This window comes from Rhipicephalus sanguineus, chromosome 3 (genome assembly GCF_013339695.2).
Source record: "Rhipicephalus sanguineus isolate Rsan-2018 chromosome 3, BIME_Rsan_1.4, whole genome shotgun sequence".
Classification (NCBI taxonomy): Eukaryota; Metazoa; Arthropoda; class Arachnida; order Ixodida; family Ixodidae; genus Rhipicephalus; species Rhipicephalus sanguineus.
The window spans coordinates 3,238,572-3,260,378 of NC_051178.1; the positions used below are offsets into that span (position 1 = coordinate 3,238,572).

Sequence of the window (21,807 nt, forward strand, 5' to 3'; positions counted from 1 at the left end):
TTTTTTGTTATCAGGCGCTTCTTCAGTTCAAAACTGATGCAGTTCCGAAGTTCACGTGATATTTGCCGTACCTGTTACGCACACACAAAAAAAATATTTAAAAGATTGAAGACAGTTATTCCTGGAAAGACTTTGCGGGCATGCCAACATAATATTTTTACGAAAAAAAAACACATTTCTTACTCGTTCTTAACAGAGGGCAGCATTCAAGAAGTGATTTGCAGCATATAATACAAATTGTCATTGGTAATACATGTTAATGGTAATACCGGTGACAATGTATGTACATGGTAATACATGTACATACCCACGCCTTTTTTGGAATTATGAAACCGGACGACAAAACCACAGTCTCTCTTTGTGACACTTCTGGATCCCCCGTTGCCGATTGCGACGTTCCATCCGTCAACTCTGCATTTTGTTCCGTCTTTACTAACGAACCTAACAACGAACTTCCTGATATTCCGCATTTTGCTTTTCCGCCAATGCCAAAGATTGAATTAACTTCAGAGGGAATTGTAAAAGTCATTAACCAATTAAAGAACTCTTCGTCATGCGGTATAGACGGCATAAACGCCAAAATTCTGAAAAATACAAAACATATATGCAGTTCCATATTATCAATCATTTTTCAGCAGTCACTCGACACAGGTGAAGTCCCATTAGACTGGAGAGTTGGGAAGGTCATTCCGGTCTTCAAGAAATGTGACTGCTCATTTGCAGGTAATTACCGACCAATCTCGCTCACTATAGAATTTGTTCAAAGATCATGGAACACGTCATCTTTTCTCATGTTGCTACATTTTTATCATGCGTAAACTTCTTTCACCCAAACCAACATGGCTTTCGTAAAGATCACTCATGCGAGACGCAACTAACATTATTCCTCCACGACATTCAACTTCAAATGGACCGTAACATCCCAACTGACACACTGTTCTTAGATTTTGAAAAAAAGCCTTCGATAAGGTACCGCACTCCCGTCTCCTTCTAAAAACCTCGCATCTAAACCTTCATCGGCATGTTTTTAACTGGATTAAAGCATTCCTAAGAAACCGTAAACAATTCGTGCATGTTAATGATCACTCCTCCGACCTCTCCCATGTCTTGTCCGGCGCGCCCCAGGGTACCGTCCTAGGGCCTCTTTTATTCCTAATATACATTAACGATATTCCGCTTCCCGTTGAATCTAACATCCGCCTTTTTGCTGATGATTGTATCCTCTACCGCCCTATAAATTACTCCACCGATGTCTCCTCTCTACAGCATGACCTCTCACGCATTCAGCAGTGGTGTACCACCTGGTTGATGTCCCTTAATGCGAAAAAAACATTACTAATTTCATTCCATCGTCGCCGAAACCACACGCCGGCTACTTACACAATCAACAACTGTCATATAGCTGCTACTGACTCGATTAAATACCTGGGTGTCCATCTTTCGAGTGACCTATCTTGGGGCGACCATATAAATCGCATAATTCACTCCGCTAACCGCGCTCTCGGGTAGATACGCCGTAACATTTCCATGGCACCACCTACCGTTAAACTACTCGCTTATAAAACCATTGTCAGACCAAAACTTGACTGTATCTGCTGTCTTTGACCCCCACCAAACTAATCATATCGAAATACTTGAGTCAGTACAGAACCGAGCAACCAGATTCATTGTTTCAGATTATTCCCCCTACTCGAGCGTCTCCGCCCTTAAATCCCAGTTAAATCTTTCTACCCTCGCTCTCCGTCGTCGTATTGCACGTCTCTGCCATTTTCACAGATTCTTTTATTCAACCCCGCGTGACAACCACCTCATCCAGCCGGTCCATCGGGGTCATCGCGCAAGTCATCCAAATGCTGCGATTCCGCCACGTGCCCACGCCACCTCATTTCAGCTGTCCTTTTTGCGCACCGCCCGAGACTGGAATGAGCTTCCGAACGAACCAGCAGTCATCCGCGATTTTGCGCGCTTCAAAAATGCCACCCAGGAAGCAGACTCCACCACATCCTAACATACACCTTCATCAATACCGCCATTTTATGACGCCCACCCCCGTGTAAAGTCCCATACGGGACCTTTGACGATATAATAAATAAATAGATAAATAAATAAATAAATCAATTGTTAAGCTGTTTATTGGACGGAACTCGGCGACAATTCGCTATGGCGACAGTCAAGGCCAAAGCACGGGCTCCGAGAGCGAGCGGCGTTTGTAAGAGGACGACCCACTAGGAGCCGCTGGAGAACGCAACCGTTAAACAGTACCAAATGCTTCGCCACAATTACCCCGGGTACGAAAAGGGAGCCGTCCGGCGACCTAACAGCTCGTCACTATGAGTGGGTCATAGTAGGCCTTGAGGCGCTCCACGTTGACTATGCCGCGCCGTCGACGGCGCATGTCCGAAGTTGGTTCGATGGGTTCGATCAAATAGTTGACCGGGGATGTGCGCTCGACGACCCGGTATGGGCCTTCGTATTTCGACAGCAGTTTTGAAGAGAGGCCACTTGCAGTGGTAGGGACCGAGAGCCATACGAGCGATCCAGGGAGGAACGTGGGCTCAGAAGTGGTGGTGCCATCGCGAATGCTCTTCTGCAGCTCTTGTTCCTGCGTCGTAAATGTCTTGGCAAGCTCGCGACACTCTTCAGCAAGCCTGGCTGTGTCAGAAATAGGCGCACACTCAGATGGATCCGGCTTGTATGGAAGTATCGAGTCGATGGTGTGCGACGGGTGACTCCCGTACAGTAAGAAGAAGGGTGAAAAACCAGTAGTGCTCTGAGGGGCGGTATTATAAGCGTAGGTGACGAAGGCGGAATAATATCCCAATTGGTGTGATCGGCGGCGACGTACATTGACAGCATGTCGCCGAGCGTGCGGTTAAAGCGTTGGGTTAGGCCATTCGTCTGCGGGTGGTAAGCAGTAGTTTTGCGGTGAACAGCATGGCACTCTTTCAGAATGGCTTCCACGACTTCCGATAAGAAGACACGGCCTCGATCGCTGAGAAGCTGTTGGGGTGGACCGTGACGCAGTATGAATCGGTGTAGTAGGAAGGAGGCAACATCGCGCGCTGTAGCCGCTGGGAGGGCGGCGGTTTCGGCGTATCGCGTTAGATGGTCAACAGCGACGATGGCCCAGCGGTTACCAGCCGAAGTCAGAGGAAGTGGCCCATACAAATCGATGCCTACGCGCCCAAACGGACGGTTAGGGCAAGGTAATGGTTGTAGACCTGCTGGCGACACGTGCGTTGCAGGTTTTCGGCGTTGGCAATCGAGGCAGGAGCGAACGAACTTCTGCACGTAGCGGTACATCCCACGCCAGAAGTATCGTTGTCGAATGCGGTGGTAAGTTTTGGATACCCCAGAGTGCGCACATTGCGGGTCAGAGTGGAGGGCCTCGCATATTTCAGAACGCAGACTGCGGGGTATCAGTAGCCACTGGCGGCCGTCGGCGTTGTAATTGCGTCGGTGCAGGAGGTCGTCACGAACGGCGAAATGGTGGGCTTGACGACGCAACGCGCGAGTGGATGGGGTTGCCGACGGATCAGGGATCAAGTCGATCAGCGAGGTGATCCATTAATCCTTGCGCTGTTCGGTAGCGATGGTGTGAACGTCGATTGAAGCAACAGCTATGTGAGATACTGAGCAGGGGGCATGGTCGTCAGGCAAGGGAGAGCGCCAGAGGGCGTCGGCGTCAGCATGCTGGCGTCCGTTGCGGTACAGCACGCGGATGTCGTAGTCCTGCAGGCGAAGTGCCCAGCGGGCGAGACGGCCTGAGGGATCCTTCAATGACGACAGCCAGCATAGTGCATGATGGTCGGTGACGACATCAAATGGGCGACCAAACAAATAAGGTCGAAACTTTGTAAGGGCCCATATGATCGCCAGGCACTCTTTCTCCGTGACTGAGTAATTGGTCTCGGCTCTGGCAAGCGTACGGCTAGCGTATGCCACGACATATTCGGGGAACCCTGGTTTGCGGTTTGCACTGCGCAAGGACAGCGCCGAGGCCTACACCGCTGGCGTCCGTGTGTACCTCCGTTGGGGCCGTAGGATCGTAGTGGCGTAGTATGGGAGGAGACGTCAACAAACGACGGAGCTTTGCGAACGCGTTGTCACACTTGGACGACCACGAATTTAGGGGTCCGTTACTTCCAAGGAGCTTCGTCAGCGCCGATATGATGGTGGCAAAGTTTCGTATGAAGCGTCGAAAGTACGAACACAGTCCTACGAAACTGCGCAGTTCTTTTACGGACGTAGGTTTGGGAAATTCGGCCACGGCCCGAAGCTTGGCCGGATCGGGAAGGATTCCGTCCTTGGACACGACGTAGCCGAGGATTGTCAGCTGCCGTGCTGCAAATCGGCACTTCTTCAGATTCAGTTGGAGGCCGGCGTTGCGCAAACGCGTCAAAACATGCCGCAGACGTTGGAGATGCGTGGAGAAGTCCGGAGCGAAAACCACGACGTCGTCCAGGTAACACAAGCACGTGTGCCATTTCAAGTTGCGCAGAACGGTGTCCATCATGCGCTCGAAGGTCGCGGGCGCATTACACAGACCAAACGGCATGACGTTCAACTCGTACAAGCCGTCAGGTGTGACAAAGGCTGTCTTCGGTCGAGCGTCATCCGCCATGGGTACTTGCCAGTACCCCGAGCGCCAATCAAGAGATGAAAAAAATTCGGCTCCTTGCAGGCTGTCAACTGCGTCGTCGATTCGCGGCAGCGGATAAACATCCTTGCGAGTGATCTTGTTGAGCCGTCGGTAGTCCACACAGAACCGCACGGAACCGTCCTTCTTCGCAACGACAACAACGGGAGACGCCCATGGGCTGTCCGAGGGCCGAATAACGTCGCGTCGAAGCATATCGTCGACTTGCTCATTAACGACCCGCCGTTCTGCGGGAGACACGCGATATGGACGTTGCCGCAGTGGTGGTTGGGCGCCGGTGTCGATGCGATGCGTAACGGTGGAAGTGCGGCCGAGAGAAGTTTGCCCGACATCGAAAGAAGAACGAAATTCTTCCAGCAGGCACAGAAGTTGGGAACGCTGGACCGATGTGAGGTTGTCAGCAATGGAGGATCTAAACACACCAGCAGGTGACGAATCGGACGCGGAAACAGCACTGAGCGTACCGGAACTGGGACAGTGCGTGTCATCGGGTGCGTCCATAACTTGTGCGTCTTCGAGGGGTTCCACTCTGCCAAGACATTCCCCTCGCACCAACGTAACAATGCATGGAGATGGGTTGTTAACAAAAATAGCGGTGCTACCCTGAGTGACTTGGACGGTCGCGAAAGGTACCAGCAAGCCTCTCCTTGTGCAAACGTGGTCAGATGACGAAATGAGTGCAATGGTGTCGGAGAGACCGGCGCAATCGACTGACACAGCCGTCGACGAGTTTGGAGGCACTTTGGTATCGTCTTTGACGAGGATCTTGCTCGATACCGATGAAGTGTCTGCTGGCGTCAGATCTGAGAACAGGGAGAGTTCGATTGCGGCTTGTGCACAATGAATTACGGCGTCGTGGCGGGAGAGAAAATCCCATCCCAGGATGACGTCGTGAGAGCATGCAGCAATTATAATGAACTCGACGTCGTACAGAACGTCCTGAATGACGACGCGAGCTGTGCATATTGCTGTAGGATGAATACTCTGGGAGCTGGCTGTACGGAGAGACATCCCAGAAAGTGGCGTCCTCACTTTTCGGAGTAATCGGCTCAATTTTTGGTCCATAACGGATACGGCGGCTCCAGTGTCAACAAGGGCAGATGCGGGAACACCGTCGACAAACACGTCTATCACATTCGATGGGCTTCGCTGAGGGTTTTCGCAGTTCGATAGCGTCGCAGCCCTTGCCTCCTGGACTGCGACTAGTTTTCCTGGTCGCGTGCGACCGAACGTGGGCGCATCGGCGACAGTGAGCGACGTCGTGGAGACGGAGAGCGCCGAGTAGATGGAGCTTGGCGTGAAGTCGGTGACAGAGGCGTAGGTGGGGCGTAAAATGTGCGGTTTGACTCAGCCGCCTCAAGTCGTGTCGGGCGACACGACTTGAGGCGGCTGGACGCGATTGCAATAACGCGCCACGCGGCCGGCTTAACCGCATGCGAAGCATATGGGGCGGTTGTCAGGTGTGCGCCATCGGTTTGCTGTAGCAGGGCCCGCCCATGGCGCAGGACGTGATTGACGGGGTGGCGACTGATATGACGGCATCATGGGCTGCAGTCGTGGCCTCTGCATGACGTCGGCGTAGGTAGCCGGCACAGCCGCTTCGAAGGACTGGTGTCTAGCGGCGGCTTCGGTGTAACTGTGTGGGGCTGCCGTAGGTATTACTGGGGACGTCCTGGCGACAACTTGGGCGTAACTGAGTGGTGCAGGAGCCGGATGGTGCTGGTGGTACTCAGGCAGGACCTCCGCGATTTCCTGCTCAATCGCTCGACGGAGGGGAGGGAGCAGAGTGGTTGACGGCTGTTGAACGTAGTGAGGTTGAGCAAAGTCCAGCAGAGAGAACTGGCGCGCGATTTCCTCGCGCACGAATGACTTTACCTCTGCGAGCAAGGCGGAGTGGTCGGATCTGGTCGACAAGCCAGCGAGCTCGGCGTCGCTGGATGGAGAGCGACGGGTCATCGACCGCTGCCGGCGCAGCTCCTCGTAGCTCTGGCCGACCGTGATGACCTCGGCCACTGTGCTGGGGTTTTTGGCGAGCAGCATCGTGAAGACATCGTCGTCGATGCCTTTCATAATGTGACTCATCTTGTCAGATTCCGACATGGTGGCGTCGGCTTTCTTATACAAATCGAGGATATCTTCAATGTAGCTGGTAAAGGTTTCGCCGGCCTGCTGAGCTGGTTCTCGCAAACGCTGTTCGGCCTGCAGCTTACGAACGGCAGGGCGGCCAAACAAGTTGATAATGGCGGTCTTGAAGTCGGACCACGTCGTAAAATCGGATGCGTGGTTGTTGTACCACAGGCCGGCCACACCCGCGAGGTAGAAAACCAAGTTGGTCAATTTTCCTGCCTCGTCCCATTTATTGGGGACACTCACGCGTTCATAGATCGCGAGCCAGTCCTCCACGTCGGTCCCATCTGCGCCAGTGAAGACTGGGGGGTCGCGGATACGAGGGACACCGGGACATGAGGTCGGTGTAGGCGGAGGCGTCTGCTGGGCGGCGTCTTGAGGCATGGTAGCTGGTAGAGTACGGGATCGAAGCTCCAGAGGCATCGAAAGGGAGCATTGCACTCTCCACGAATTTGTTAAGCTGTTTATTGGATGCCACTCGGCGACAATTCGCTATGGCGACAGTCAAGGCCAAAGCACGGGCTCCGAGAGCGAGCGGCGTTTGTAAGAGGACGACCCACTAGGAGCCGCTGGAGAACGCAACCGTTAAACAGTACCAAATGCTTCGCCACAAAATAAATAAATGTTATTCATATACTTAGTCATTCTAAAAAATCAATGAGGAGGTCGCGCTGCAACGTGAGCCCCCCTCCCCCCCGAACAAAATTCCTGGCTACGCCACTGGTACGGAATGACAACGGTACGAATTCTATTGCCTTCTTGAGACTGATTTCCGTTTCGTGATTGTTTCTTCAGCTTGCCCTCAGCTACAGATACAAGAACGGCGTCTGGGTATCCAGCTGACCTCGGTCGTTCAACCTGGTTTTCGAAACTGGTTGCCAGAGAATGAAGATATGGTTTCTTTAGGGCGGGGGCGCTGCGTCGGGCTGCAGCAGCATAGCTCATGGCTTCGGGCTCATGTTGCGGCGGTGCAGCAACTTCCAGTTAATGCTGAAGGTCCTCACGAACGATCTCGGCTATCGAATCCATCTGAGGTTGCGCCCTGGGGAACATCTTCTGCAGCTCCTCACGCACGATCGCTCCGATCATCTCGCGCAGGTCGTTGGTTCCCAGCGTTTGAATATCCGCGTAGCTCGAAGTGGGTATGCGGCGGTTATATTGCCTAGTGCGGATTTTTAGCGCCTTTTCGATTGTGGCGGCCTGCGAAACGAATTTCTAGACCATCTTCGGCGGGTTGCGCACAAGTCCGGCGAAAAGTTCTTCCTTCACTCCCCGCACCAGGAAGCGAACCTTTTTTTCTTCGGACATGGCGGGGTCGACATGGCGAAATAAGCGAGTCATGTCTTCGGTGTACAGCCCGATGGTCTCGTTGGGGAGCTGCACACGGGTCTCGAGAAGGGTTTCAGCCCTTTCTTTCCGGATGACGCTCGTGAAGGTGTTCTGAAATCCGGTGCGGAAGAAGTCCCATGATGTTAGCGTGGACTCTCGATTCTCGAACCAGGTCCTTTTGCCATCTTCAAGGGCGAAGTAGACGTGGCGTAGCTTCTCGTCGCAATCCCAGTCGTTGAACGTGGAGACCCGGTCGTATGCATCCAGCCAGCTTTATGGATCCTCGCATGGTGATCCGCGGAATGTCGGCGGCTCCCTGGGTTGATGCATAACGACCCTTGTAGGTACCACAGCGGCTGTCATTGTCGCTGTTTTGTCTTTTTCGCTGTGATCCTGGTCTTGCCGGGCAGGGGTCTGTATTCTGGTTCAAGACCTTGCTTCCTACGGCTGGCTCGCTGGTCAGGGTTGGTGTCGATGTTCCCTTTACGGCATGGACTTGACTCACGGCAGGAGGGGAGCGTTCGGTACATGGACCGGGGAGCACCTCCGCCAGATGTCACGGCGTCGTGACGTCCAAGAAGAGAGCAGTAGGCGCGTTCAAGATGAAACTCTCAAGATTTGGCCGAACTTGTGGCCGGGAAATGAAAACCATACTACGGCAATACACGCTGTAAACTGATTGCGGCGAACAGGGCGTCGGCTGTCGATAAACTGCTCATGGTTGGGACGCGTCGTCGTTTATAGATCAAGCATCGAATTTTGCAGCATTATCACTGGTGGTGGCGCAAGCTCTGGAATAATCTAGACTAACGGCGTCCTGCGCACAATCTTAACAAAGTGATCTACTACAATCGTGAAGCTTCTCGAAAACTGCGGCGCGGTCAGCGTCGAGCGTTGCTATCCGTTTTTGCTTGTCACACCCGGATAGATAAAACAAAACAAGAAGCGGGCGTGGCAGTATACACATAAGATCACTGCTCTGTTAACTTCGCTCATCATGACATGAGTTTGCAGGCCAAGGCACTATCACTGAAGTTGAAATGCGCAGAACTTGTAGATATACAACATTGCCCATCTAAAAACAGCGTGATAATCAAATTATTCAGCATTTTTGTGGCATTACAACTTTCCCAATACACAGTAAATGCAGATATTAGCCAGAAATTCCTGGGCAAGTTAACGAATGTGATTTGGCAAAGGCATGCTTTCCCGTTTTGAAATGGCAAAACACGCACGCTGCCATGAAGCAAGATTAGAATACGATAAACACTAATGGTGTTTACTCACAACAGAAAACTAAAACACACAATTACTTTTCTTCCTGTCGAACAAAAAATAGAAGACAGGCTAATGCCGTCGTCCACACAACACAATTGACGCACTTGCCATTGATAACGCTGGGTAGAATGCACGCACGGCGTTGGAGTGAACCCGCCAGTGAGCCATTGACGCCCCCTTTCTTTATGCTCATACCCTCCCCCCCAAAAAACCGTTTGAAGTTCACGACAACGCAGATCAGAAAAGCTCACACACGCATTCACGAAAACATGCTGTCATGCTGAGCGCCTCCAACAAATGAGAGAAGGCAAGTGGCTACGCGTGCGCCGCGTCACACGCAAGATTCCGACTGCAGTTTAGAAAAAAAAAGCAGGCACGATTATGAAGTTGCGCATTCAATTCTACCAGCCGCTTGTGCGGGATTACTGCGACGAAATGCACTGACACGTGAGCATTAAAAAAACCGTTAGAACCGCAACATAGAGAGAGAAAGAGACGAGTAACATTTTTAAGCCTTACCTGCCATCTTTGAAAGCGCGCTCTAGCCGATGGCAGCCACAAGTACGCCGAAGTGCCGCTGCGCTTCGCTTCCCTGTTTGTCTAGGGACACGGTGTCATGTCACGTCGTGGACCACGCGTATGCACGTTCACCCTCGCGGATTCACACGCACGGCGATGAACACCCTCGCGGTTTCACACGCACGGCGATGAACATTGAGGAGGTCGTGGACGACCACAGCAGGCAGCTAGCAGGCTTACAAACAGGCTTGACTTGGATTTGTAAATGAAGGGCACACGGTTAAAGGGGCTACCACCAGCTTTGGAAATGACACTTTGGCGCAAAAATCCTTGAAAACGACCATTTGGAGTACCGTGGCGCAGCATTTACGTTTTGGAGCAGTTTGGCGCAATTAGAGCAGCACTTCCATCACTGTACATGGTTTTGCCTCCGCGGCGACGTAGGATGGCACCATGCGATAACTGCATACTCTCTTCCTCCTACCCCTCACATCGCTGCTCCTCAGCCTCACCTCCCTTTCCCGCCCATACATGGTTATATACATGCTTTTGCCTGGGTTACATCATGAGACATCATACGATGACAGCATATGACAGTCCGAGCCCATAAAGTTTTCCGCACTTAAAAACACGGTTTATTAACTGTTAATGATTCGCTTAAAGAAGGCACTGAACGCTTATTCTGCTTCAGTACTTTTTTAATCACAAATGTATGCGTCATACAAAATAAGGTTTTGCTGACAGAGCCGTCGCCATTTAGTTGCGGTACACCTATATGCCAATGTCCTTGAGCAGGGGTAGCTGTTGCTGGAGTTGAGGTGAAGTGTAAGAACCTCTGCCTTCATTCGCTGCGAATTGTACGCGCGCTATGAACAGCAGCACGGTCCAGAGCTGAACACTTGCAATTGCAGCCAGTCACAGGACAGTCCGCATGGTCACTGCATGAAATTCACAAGACATTAAGATCACAACAGCACTGACCATAATGAAAAAAAGTGTTCCTCCACTAGCCGATTCATAGCATACATGATGCTTATGAATGATACTGTACGACTGCTTTGTGGTTTAGTAGTACTCGCAATTGGGCTAGTTGGTGCCATGTCATCTATGAATAGTAAACTTGGCGCCAAAAATACGACCACGCAGGAACACAAGCAAAGGAGCGCCCATCCTTCCTTGTGCTACTGCTTGGTCGTGTATTCAGTGCCAGGAAATGAATTAATGTATGCTGACTGAAGGTCGATTCCACGAAAGATAAAAAAAGGGTGTATACTTGATGTTTCCGATTTTCCTGATAATTTTGTATGTTTTGCAAATATGACTGCACAGCACGAAATCGCAGTTTGTTTTCAAATTAAAAAATTTTTCAACAAAGGAAAATTCGACAAGTGTCGCCGGTTGACGACGACCATTTTACGAAGAGTGCGCTTTCGTAAATTCGCAACCATGCTGGCAGCTACTGAAGCTATATATTACAAATATCTTTCTTTTTAGCAGAAGTAGAAGTAAAGAGGAAATAGCTCTTATCATTTCATGGAATTCTGAGCAAATTATGTATTTTTAAAAATTCACGAAAAACGCTGCGGCTACTTCTGTGAACATCTTAGCTTGTTCATATTTGCAGTATGAATAGGTTTTTATGTGAATAATGAATCTCTGCGTTTGTATTTCTCTAATAATTTTTAAAGTAATAAATTTTTATGCTCGAAACACCAAAAAGACGGAAGTGCTCCTCGATTAAAAAATCTATGATAAAAAAACCCCAACCTCAATTTTGTCCCCCAAAATGCAATGAAGAACTGCAGAATGATATTATGAAAAAACACGTTGCATCATTTTTATTAGAACAAAAGCAGGAAATGTCAAACATTGTGTTTCCAGAGCGTGGTGGGTGCTGCGTAAACGACATCTCTAGTAACAAGAAAATACAGTCTTTCTGTTTCTCTGAGCTTCGCTAAACAACAGTAATGATCTATTGTCGGAAAGTGGGAACTGTTTCGTAAAGAAAAAGATCGTTCCAATGAAATGCATTTGCGACACCACTTATATTCCTCGTCGACGGGCAGCACGGACATTTTCATTCATCGGGATAATTTTTTTAGTAAATGCGCTCATATATAAGCAACGAAGCTAAACGCGAAATTTGTGTAGCTGAGTCGATCATGCATTATAAGAATGTGAGAAACCGCAAATGGCGACAGTGGTGAACGGCGAGTACCGCAGTGCAACCTAAGCACAACATCCACACATGGTTTGCCAGCCTTTGTCGCTCTGCACGAGAAAATGCTGGGGTGTCGATTGCGTTGGTTACACGATACATTTTTCACCGCTGGTCTCTCTCCCGCCCGGTCCCTCGATCCGCGCCGCGCGGATCGTGTGGCGGATCGAGTGACCCGCGCTACACGCCTTCGTGTAAACGGAGTAGCATGCGTTACGCGGACAGGTGCAAAGGGTGGCGCGATTAGAGCACTGCACGGGCTCGGGCCTACCCGAAAACCCGAGCCCGGCCCGGCCCGTGGGCTGGGCCGGGCCGGGTAAAGCAGTTTTCCCGGCGGGCCCGGGCCGGGCTCGGGCTTGGAGCTCCGGGCTTAGGGCCGGGCCCGGGTTTGAGGTGGCGGGCTCGGGTAGGGCCAGGCTTGGACATTGCTCAGTTCTTAAGGGGGCACTAAAGTGAAGCACTGGATCGATTTAGGCTGATAAAGTGTACTCTGAGAACTCGAATGTCATTAATTTCATCATCATAAGTTTATTTATAGCGGAGAAAATCTAGGTCAAAGTTCCGTTTTTAAATTTCGCGCCGAAATATCTGGGCGGAACGTCACGGATTTCGAACTGTATTGGTCATATTTTGGCGACATTCGCTCAACGAAATTTTTTGAAACTTGGTATATTAAGTCTACGGCCTCCTCTGAGGTCAATGTACTTCATTTTTACCGATTAGGAACTACGTAGGCCCCAGTGGACGCCATCGGAATATGTGACGTCACGGCGCTTGCTGCGCGAATTTCAAGGTAGCGTCGCTACCAGCATTTTCTTTTCGCGCGTTTTCTCGCTCATCAACAGTCTTGTCGCGGCGAGCGTGGTCATTTTGGAATTTTAAAAGGGTGCTTTTCTCATAACAACAAAATCGTTTTTCTCTTTAGTCTCCCTCAGTGGCGTAGCAAGGAGGTGGAACACCAGGCCCAAGACCCCCCCCCCCCCCGAAATTATTTTTGCCAGGGCATACAGAACAGAAAATGAGATTCGACCACATCTGCCTGCCCAGCACCCACTTCAGATCAAGGAGGTGCCGCCACCCGAAAAAAAAATTTTGCCTACATCCCTGGTGTTCCTTTAAGTGCGTTACACATACGTTGTGCATATATATGTTCCACATTTTGATCTCGAAAAAAGAACGCTTTTTTCATCTGGGGCAGGCTATTTGAAGAAGTTTTATGAGGGTCAAGTACTGAACTACTTTTGCTTCTTGCATAAAGGCTACCTCATTTCTCTGAAACGAGTAAATAGACCAGCCGCTAACATAGTTAACATATCACTATTCGGTGGTTTATTAACTTCATTCGCTATTATTTTATATGCCATTTGTTATTTTGTAATCGAAGTAATAAATGTAATATATTAAGTTTGTACCTGTAACTTATAATCTCAAGAGCGATCGCAGAGCTCCAAAGCAGGGAAGCGTTCTTGAAAGTTCCAGCCTGTCACTAAAACGCATGCAAGGACTGCGCGGGGTATCGTTACACAGAATCCCTATAAACACACATTCTTTTTCCGTCACGGCTCCCAGTAATCATGTGACGCGAGATGAACATGAACAGCCTGCTTTGTGTGCCCACATTGTTAACGTTTGAGCTTTCGTGTAGTTATGCTATATCAGGGTTATCGAACTCACCTCAGCTAACGGGCCGCATTCACGAAAATTTACTCCCTCCAGGGCCAGGACAGTGACGAAGGTAGGAGCGAGGATAGATCAGGGAGGGGGGGGGGTATGTTGTACAAAATGTCAGCTCACGTTGCCATTTGAAAATAGACATTTCTCATACTTCATATATGGGTCATTTCTGAAGGGTATTTGGCGTCAGGATTCCAACAACATATCGATCCCTATCGCCAAAATGACTAAATTGTTTCACGGTTATGTATCAATACATGGTGACTGCAGGGGGTGCCTCACGAATAAAAATGCTTTCGACCTGTCATGTCTATGTAGCTCAGGAACGTACTTATAAAGAAAATAAAAAAAATTGGACGAAGACCGTCGATGTGCTGGCCGCGGGCCGCTAGCGAGAGATCCACGGGCCGCGTGCAGCCGAGGGCCACGTGTTTGAGACCCCTGCGCTATATAGTGCGAGAGCTACATGATACTGCCGCAACAGCGTTTGAATGTGCAGGAATAGCATAGGTCCACCGTACCGGGTGATGTCCCCCTTACGTCGAATCATATGCATCCAACGAGTAAACGTCGAGAAGCTTATTCGCGCCTTTATAACCAAACTGGAACAAACCCCGAAATTAATCCGAAATCGCTTCGTCCACCTCCTGCCAGTCGTACCCGCGTAGCGCAATGGCCACTTTCTACCGGTACAACACCGTTAGGAAGGCATACACCATTATAATATGAAAAAAAAAAACGAGCACGGTACAAACCGGGCATAACATACACTGGTGAAAACTGCAAGGAGAAGCCCCGAAAGAGGAGTTTTACAGATGATGTTGAAGAGTGGCACGATGTTCGGGAATGAGAGAAATGAAGGGATGAGGTACAGCTGCTGTGTTCATCCTGCAGAGCTCCCCAAATACATTCTAAATTTGCTCCAGTGGTGGAAGATAAGAACAACGACTGCTGACTCCTTCACAATCCGCAAGGCAGATGTGCACCACTGCGGCTAGCGCAAGCAGTGCAAGAAACTTTTGCGCGGCTGGATATGGGATGCAACAGCGCATGGCGTGCTTCAAGCCGGAATCTCTTGATCTGATTTTTGAGACAATAACATGTGAAAAAATAAACTACAAACTATGCCACAGAAAACTGCACTAGCAGTGGCGTGATATATATGAAAAAAAATATGCTTTGACAAATAGTTTTTTTCTTCGTTTGGGCTGCTTATATACGTATTTCAAACAGTACACGCGGTGCACACGGTTCGTTAAAATTTTTATCTAGGTTAGTCTATTTACATCGAAGGTAATAAATATGGCTTTTTTTTTCTATTTCTCTTGCTGTGGCAAGGCGCTACTATGCTGAAGACAGTTGCTACTTATCCAGAAGGGTGCACAATTTACTTTGTCGTTAGAGCATGCTTTAAATTTCAATGCAGAGTGCAATAAAAACAAAGTGAAGAGAGCGTACTGTTCACTGTCTCCACTGTTTTTATTGCGCTCCCTATCAAAACTTAACCCATGCTGTAAATCACTTTCCTTACTACAATATCTGCTAGAAAATGCTCTTGATGATCCCCATTGTATGTTCAGAAAGAATACCCCCGCTCAACGACATGTTTCCACCGTGAGCCCTTTTTTACGAGAAGTTACCGTAGGTTAAAGCATAATTGTTAACGAAGCATGCACCAACAAAGCGTAGACATTTGCCCCTTAAAACACCTCGCTGTCGATTCCATGTATGGGCAACACCGCCTAGGTTATTGGCTCGGGCCCCTGTCGGGCCCGATTTGCGGTCGGGCCGGGCCGGGCCGGGTAAGCGAAATATTTTCTCGGGTTCCGGCCGGGCCCGGGTCTCGCTTTGAGTCACCGGGCCGGGCTCGGGCGGGTAAAGTTCAACGAGTTCCGGGCCCGGGCCGGGCCCGGGCCGAGAATCACGGCCCGTGCAGTGCTCTAGGCGCGATAGACGCCCGCCTGAGCAGACGACAGAAACGAGCACGGCTGTGCCAGTCAGCCAAACACAACCTGAGATAAAATTTAAGCATCCAAATTGTGCTTCACTTTGGTGCGATCACTGTCCTACGCTCTGAAGGCGGCTATGGGTAGGCGTTATAGCCATGACCGAGTTTTTTCTACGGCCTACGTCACGATGCACAAAAAGGAAATTCCGCTGCGGCGGAATTTTCGTTGTGTAGAAGATATCGGATCGAGTCTCTCTTTTGCGAAGGGTCATGAAGCAGGATGCGCGTTCAATTCAAGAGGGAGACCAGATCTGCCAGCACTGCTTCAAGAGATACAAGGACATGCAAAGCAAATCAGATGCAATGCAAACAAAACGAGTTTTGTCCGTGGTCAGAGCTGCTGCCACCAATCTTCACGTAATCGATTATTTTTAAACTCTGCATTGATCACATAAGGTTTGAGAATCTACACATTGGGGCCAACAAAAGCCAAACCTCTTGGCGACCGCTCTCCAGAAATTCATTTCCATTCCTGAAGAGGCCTTGCCTTTTATACCAATCTCTCAATTCTGGCACAACACATCATCATTAGAGACGCATGGACGGAATGCATTCTTTAGCGTGCAAGATATGAATTATACTCACCTGAAATAGATGACAGAAAAGGAGGCTACAACTGAAAGTGCCTACAGTGGACTGAGGGATCTCTAACACTGGCGTGAAGTCGCAAACCACGCAAATGCATTCAATTGGAACGATCTATTTCTTTTCAAAACAGTTCCCACTTTCCAACAATAGATCATTACTGCTGTTTAGCGAAGCTCAGAGAAGGAAAAAGACGCGTTACTGTATTTTCTTGTTACTAGAGATGTCCTTTACGCAGCAGCCACCACGTTCTGGAGACACAATGTTTGACATTTTCTGCTTTTGTTCTAATAAAAATGATGCAACATGTTTTTTCATATTATCATTCTGCAGTCCTTCGAGAACATTTTGGGGCACTTTCAACAAAATTGAGATTGGGTTTTTTTTATTATAAATTCTTGAATTGAGGAGCACGTCTGTCTTTTTGGTGTTTCGAGCATGAAAATTTATTACTTTAAAAATTATTAGAGAAATACAAACGCAGAGGCTCATTATTCACATAAAGACATATTCATACTGCAAATATGAACAAGCTAAGATGTTCGCAGAAGTAGCCATAGCGTCCCAAATTTGACTTATTTTCAAAAACGTAGTGTTCTTCGTGAATTTTTAAAAATACATAATTTGCTCAGAAGTCCATGAAATGACAAGAGCTATTTCCTCTTTACTTCTACTTCCGCTCAAACGAAAGATATTTGTAATATATAGCTTCAGTAGCTGCCAGCATGGTTGCGAATTTACGAATACGCAGTCTTCGTAAAATGGTCGTCGTCAACCGGCGACACTTGTCGAATTTTCCTGTGTTGAAAAAAAAAATTTATTTGAAAACAAACGGCGATTTCGTGCTCTGCAGTCATATGTGTACAACATACAAAATTATCAGGAAAATAGGAAACACCAAGTATACACCTTTTTTTGATCTTTCGTGGAATCGACCCGAAGCAGAAGTCTTCAGCTTGTTTTAACTGTCGTCCATGCCATCATACTGCACTTTCCTTTTCCAAGCAGTTGCCAGCAATATCACCCTGTCCGGTATTCGATCTGCTTGACTGTGTTCTACCACTGGCACAATATTTCAGAGCAACCTTCAATTTACCAAAAAGGGGTAACAGAAAAAGGTGCTCCCCGTCAAAAACAGTTTCAGTGCATTGTAAACATTAGCACTTAGCTTATGACACCACTTGCCTGATTTCCCTCAAAACATTGCCCATCTTTTTTTATCATGCCTTGTATAACAATCCAAGGAAAACAAAAAAATGACAATTTCAGGGGAAAATAGCTTGAAAAATGTGTGAACACGGGGCGTCGCTGAAGCCAACAAGCGGACTTCAAAGCTGCAACTGCTTTCGTTAGCGCGTGCACGTATATGCTTCGTGCCGTTGTCAGATGGGAGGTGGCCGGATGCACTTTGTCCCAGAGCTACATGCATACTCATAAACCCATCGCCATCCTTAGATCTGCCTCGGTACGCCCCTCCCCCCGGGTTGTGGGGGAAAGGTTTTGGTTCGGACAGGCGGTCCTACGTGGACACAGGTGCTACCGCTCGGCGCAGAGCCCTCAGCACACATAGCCTGTCTCGCGACCACAGGCCAGCGAGATTCTTTCAGTCCTCCCCGGACAAGAGGGCTACCGTTTAGTGCAGCAACCTGAGTCGCCCCACAGGAACAGACATAACCAAGGAATCCCTCGCGGCTAGGAGGCAGCGGGGTCCTTCCCGGACTCGGGGGCTGCCGTTCGGCTCGACGAACCGAGCCGCCGAGCACAGAAGTGCGACAGCCAAATGCGCCTTGTGGCCATGAGCGAGCAAGGCAACTAGATTACCTGAGCACGTACAACGCACAGGTAAACAACTTCGGAGATCTCGACGGTCATCACCGCGGTGAAGCAACAAATGTCACGCCCCCTGACCGGCTCGGGCTGTTGGTTTCACAAACACAAGTGACTAGTTACAAGACGCCAAGTCGAGAAACCGTCATGAGAGCCACAATTAAAAATTGATGGCAAGCTGCCCTCCTGACTTACCAAGGATCACTGCAGGACGGTGCCAGACTTGGAGAAATTTCATGTCGCCTAGGCGGTGCCGTTCTCAGTAGAGAGCAAACCAGATCTCCTTACGCACTTTTCCAAGTACTTCGTGAAGACCTGGGTGCTGCCTACCAAGGACAGCAGCACGGCGTGACAACCAAACTTGGTAAGAACACGCCACGAGAAGAAGCACGTACTGGTTAACCGCCTGTGCAGCTGTGCATGCAGTGAATGCAGAAACCGAACGGTTTCAATGGACTCACAAGCATGACCAAATAAGCCAGTTATCCCGTGATGAAGGGCACACACTGGCAAGAGATGTAAACCACGACCTCCCTAGTGCCCCAATAAGGACACATACCTCTCGTAGGGATTTTCCCCCCGAAAGGCCTGAACGTTATGGGCGGGTACCCTCTTGCCTGGCGGTACATGAAAGTAGCGCACATAGCTGTAATGAGCTTCCAGATAGGACTGTGGCGGGACAGGTCATATTTCCGACAGTGTCCTGGTAGGTCAGAAGGATCGACTAGCTTGTGAAGCTCGATGGAAGTTACGTCTATCTCCCAGTCGACCTAGCGGATACACGCCAAAGTAGTGGCGGCGTCCACATAGAAAGGTGAAGGCGTTCCCGCTCGAGGCAAAGAGAATGCCTCAGGCGAGAACAGCCGCAACCATGTGCTCAGTAGGACGCAAAGCTTCGAGCATATCCGAGTCGAGAGCTACCCGGGTCCCTCTAACATGCAGCGCGGTGGCCACGATGCCCACGTCGGGAATTTCGAGTCCTCCCTTATCCCTGGGCAACTTGAACACAGGTCGCCCCACACGAATAGATGAGCCGCTCCACAGAAATCGAAAAAGGAGCCCCACAAAGCCCAGCTTGGGTAGGGTTCCGACCGGCATAACGGAAGCTACATTAGAAAGAAATGATCAACGGTCAGAGGATCGTTACTCTAGCCGTCAACGGACCCGTCAAGGCACTGATTTCCCGAATTCTGCCCGCCACCTTTTCTTTAGCTAGCCGCTAATTTTCGGGAGTCGGGCCACCCGGTTCGAAGTGGAAGCCCAAGATGCGTAGCCGTTCCTGCAAGGGTAAGCCGTGTACGGGAGCGGAGAGGAAGGAGCAGAGTTGAAATACATAACTGCTTTCTCTCTCTATTTATCGGTTCCTCCATCTCTCTTTCTATTCTTTCTTCTCTTTCTGTTCTATGTCCGTCTTTCTTTCCATCCCTTTATTTCTGTCTCTCTCTCTGTAATAGTTCTCTCGGCCACCCGAGTTATTGCATCCCACGTAGGAGGAATCGCCACAGTGGAAGAGCGCGCACCGGGCGCACGTGTTAGGGGAGAAGAAGACGACGAAGAGAGCTCGCGCCGGCACGGTGATGACATTTTCCTGCAACATACGGCCAGCTACAACAGCTTTCCTGTTAAAAATAGAGAGCAAGACAGAAAGGAAGAGAGAACCAAAGCGGAAGCGGGAAATTGATAGATAGAAAGGGAAGAAAGAGATGAAAAATACAACATGCGAGAAACAGAGAGACAAAGAAAAACCAGAAACAGAGACAAAAAAGAACAGCGAAAAAAAAAGAAAGAGCAAAATAAAGAGAAACAAGGGCGGCCGCCTAGCTTTCGTTGCAGCCTTGAGCCATGAAAAGACACGAGGTGGGCGGCGGGGGGGGGGGGGGAGGTTGTCGCGCGAGCAGCCACGTTGAACTCTGAGTCTAACGGCACGGTCGCGGTCGCTGGCGCCCGCGCTATGTCGAAAGCCATCACAGCGGGCGGCTCGTATACCCTTCTACGTGCTGCGCTCTCAACGCGAGGTGACTATGCGGAGAGCATCTCTCCCTGGAGCGGCCGTATTCTCTTACACCAGCGTTTTGTAGTTACGCGAGATCGGATACAAAACAGCCGCCAGCCTTACATCGTGTAACACTACAATTTCTTGCTATCGCATTCATTGCTTCGCCTTTGCGGTGAAACTGCGACTTTTTTTTCTTTTTTGGGCTGAGTAATACATAAAGATCTTTTGTGCTTTAGAAATCAACAAATTACTTGATATGGCTATCAACATGTTGTTCGACATCACTTAGCATATGGTTGTCTTCGGTTGCTCGCATTCCATTTGTAGCCGGTCGCGACGCCTCTCGCAATGGCTCATGCTCGGCTAGCACGATCTTTTACAAGTACGAAAGCCGACCATGAGACGCACGGAGTTGTACATTTTGAACGTACTTCTTGCATAGCAGCTTCGACACTTTTGCACCGGATGTGTGTAAAGGAGTGTAGGAGGGAGGCACTGAAGGGGAAGCAAAACTTTTTACAGCGAAAGCTGTTATGACATCACAACAAGGGCCGTTTCTGGCGCCGTAGTTGTCCGCCGCCGCCGCTGCCGCTGCCGGTGTCCGTAAGCACTATCACTCGAAACAAGAAAAAAAAAACGAAATAAGAAAACATTTTCAAGATGGAACGAGGTTCGAACCTGGGCCTTCTGCGTGGGAGCCCAGTGTTATACCTCAGAGTCATGCCGGTGCTTGAAACTGCTTTGCAAAAAGACCCTATACAGGCTTCATGTCAGGAAGGAACCACATTAACATATGTAATGTAGCGTGGTAGAAGAGCAAAATAACAACCAAGCCTCACACAACGCGAATTCTGTAACCAGGCGTCACACAATGCGAAGTGCGCAACGAGTAGGTTGTTGAATGCTTCCAACCCATTACAAAGGGCTCTGCCATAATTCTTCGTCGTCATTAGCCACAGCATCAAAAAAGTGCACATAATGCCTTACAGGTATTTAGCAGGTACCACGGTTCTGCGCAGAATGACGAAAAATTGCATAGTGGCTGCTTCCCTACTTCACAAAAATTATGATTTATAGCGTAGTGGGTTCCTCGCAAGTGCACTTCTATTGGTTGCCAAGGAAGCCCATAAGGCTCCCATGATCCATTTCCTCATGGTCTCAATAAAGTTAACTCTCTTTCTATCTCTTTCTCACTTTTGCGTATGTTATAAAGCGTGGTGCGAAAGTAAAATAACCACCGGGCGTCACACAATGCGAATTACGTAAGTGGGTCCTTTAAAGCTTCCAACCCATTACAAGATGCTCAGTCATAATTCTTCATCCTCATCAGCCGTCGCATCAAGAAACTGCTGATAATGCCTTACAGATGGTACCTTGCTTCTCCGCAAAATAACGAATAATGTCGTGGTGGGTGCTTCCCAACTTCCCAAAAAAAGTATGATTTGTGGCGTAGTGGATACGTTGCTAATTTACTTGTATTAGTAGCCACAAGAGAGTTTATAACGGGCTCTTGAAATGCCTCTCTTTCAGCTTTCGCTGTGACTGTGCTGCGCTTTCCGCGCAGGCCTGGTGTCATGAGTAAAGAG

The 21,807-nt window shown here is 49.3% G+C and overlaps 1 protein-coding gene across 1 annotated transcript in view; it reads right to left on the bottom strand.

Moving 5' to 3' along the window:
- Positions 1 to 10,584: 10,584 nt before the first annotated feature.
- The window catches only part of LOC119386412 (GATOR complex protein MIOS), a 727,447-nt gene continuing 716,224 nt past the window's right edge, over positions 10,585 to 21,807 (bottom strand). The window contains exon 27 of the mRNA XM_037653722.2: positions 10,585 to 10,851. Coding sequence (XP_037509650.1) covers positions 10,755 to 10,851 — 97 coding nt within the window. The 3' untranslated portion in view covers positions 10,585 to 10,754. The remainder of the gene's footprint in view (positions 10,852 to 21,807) is intronic.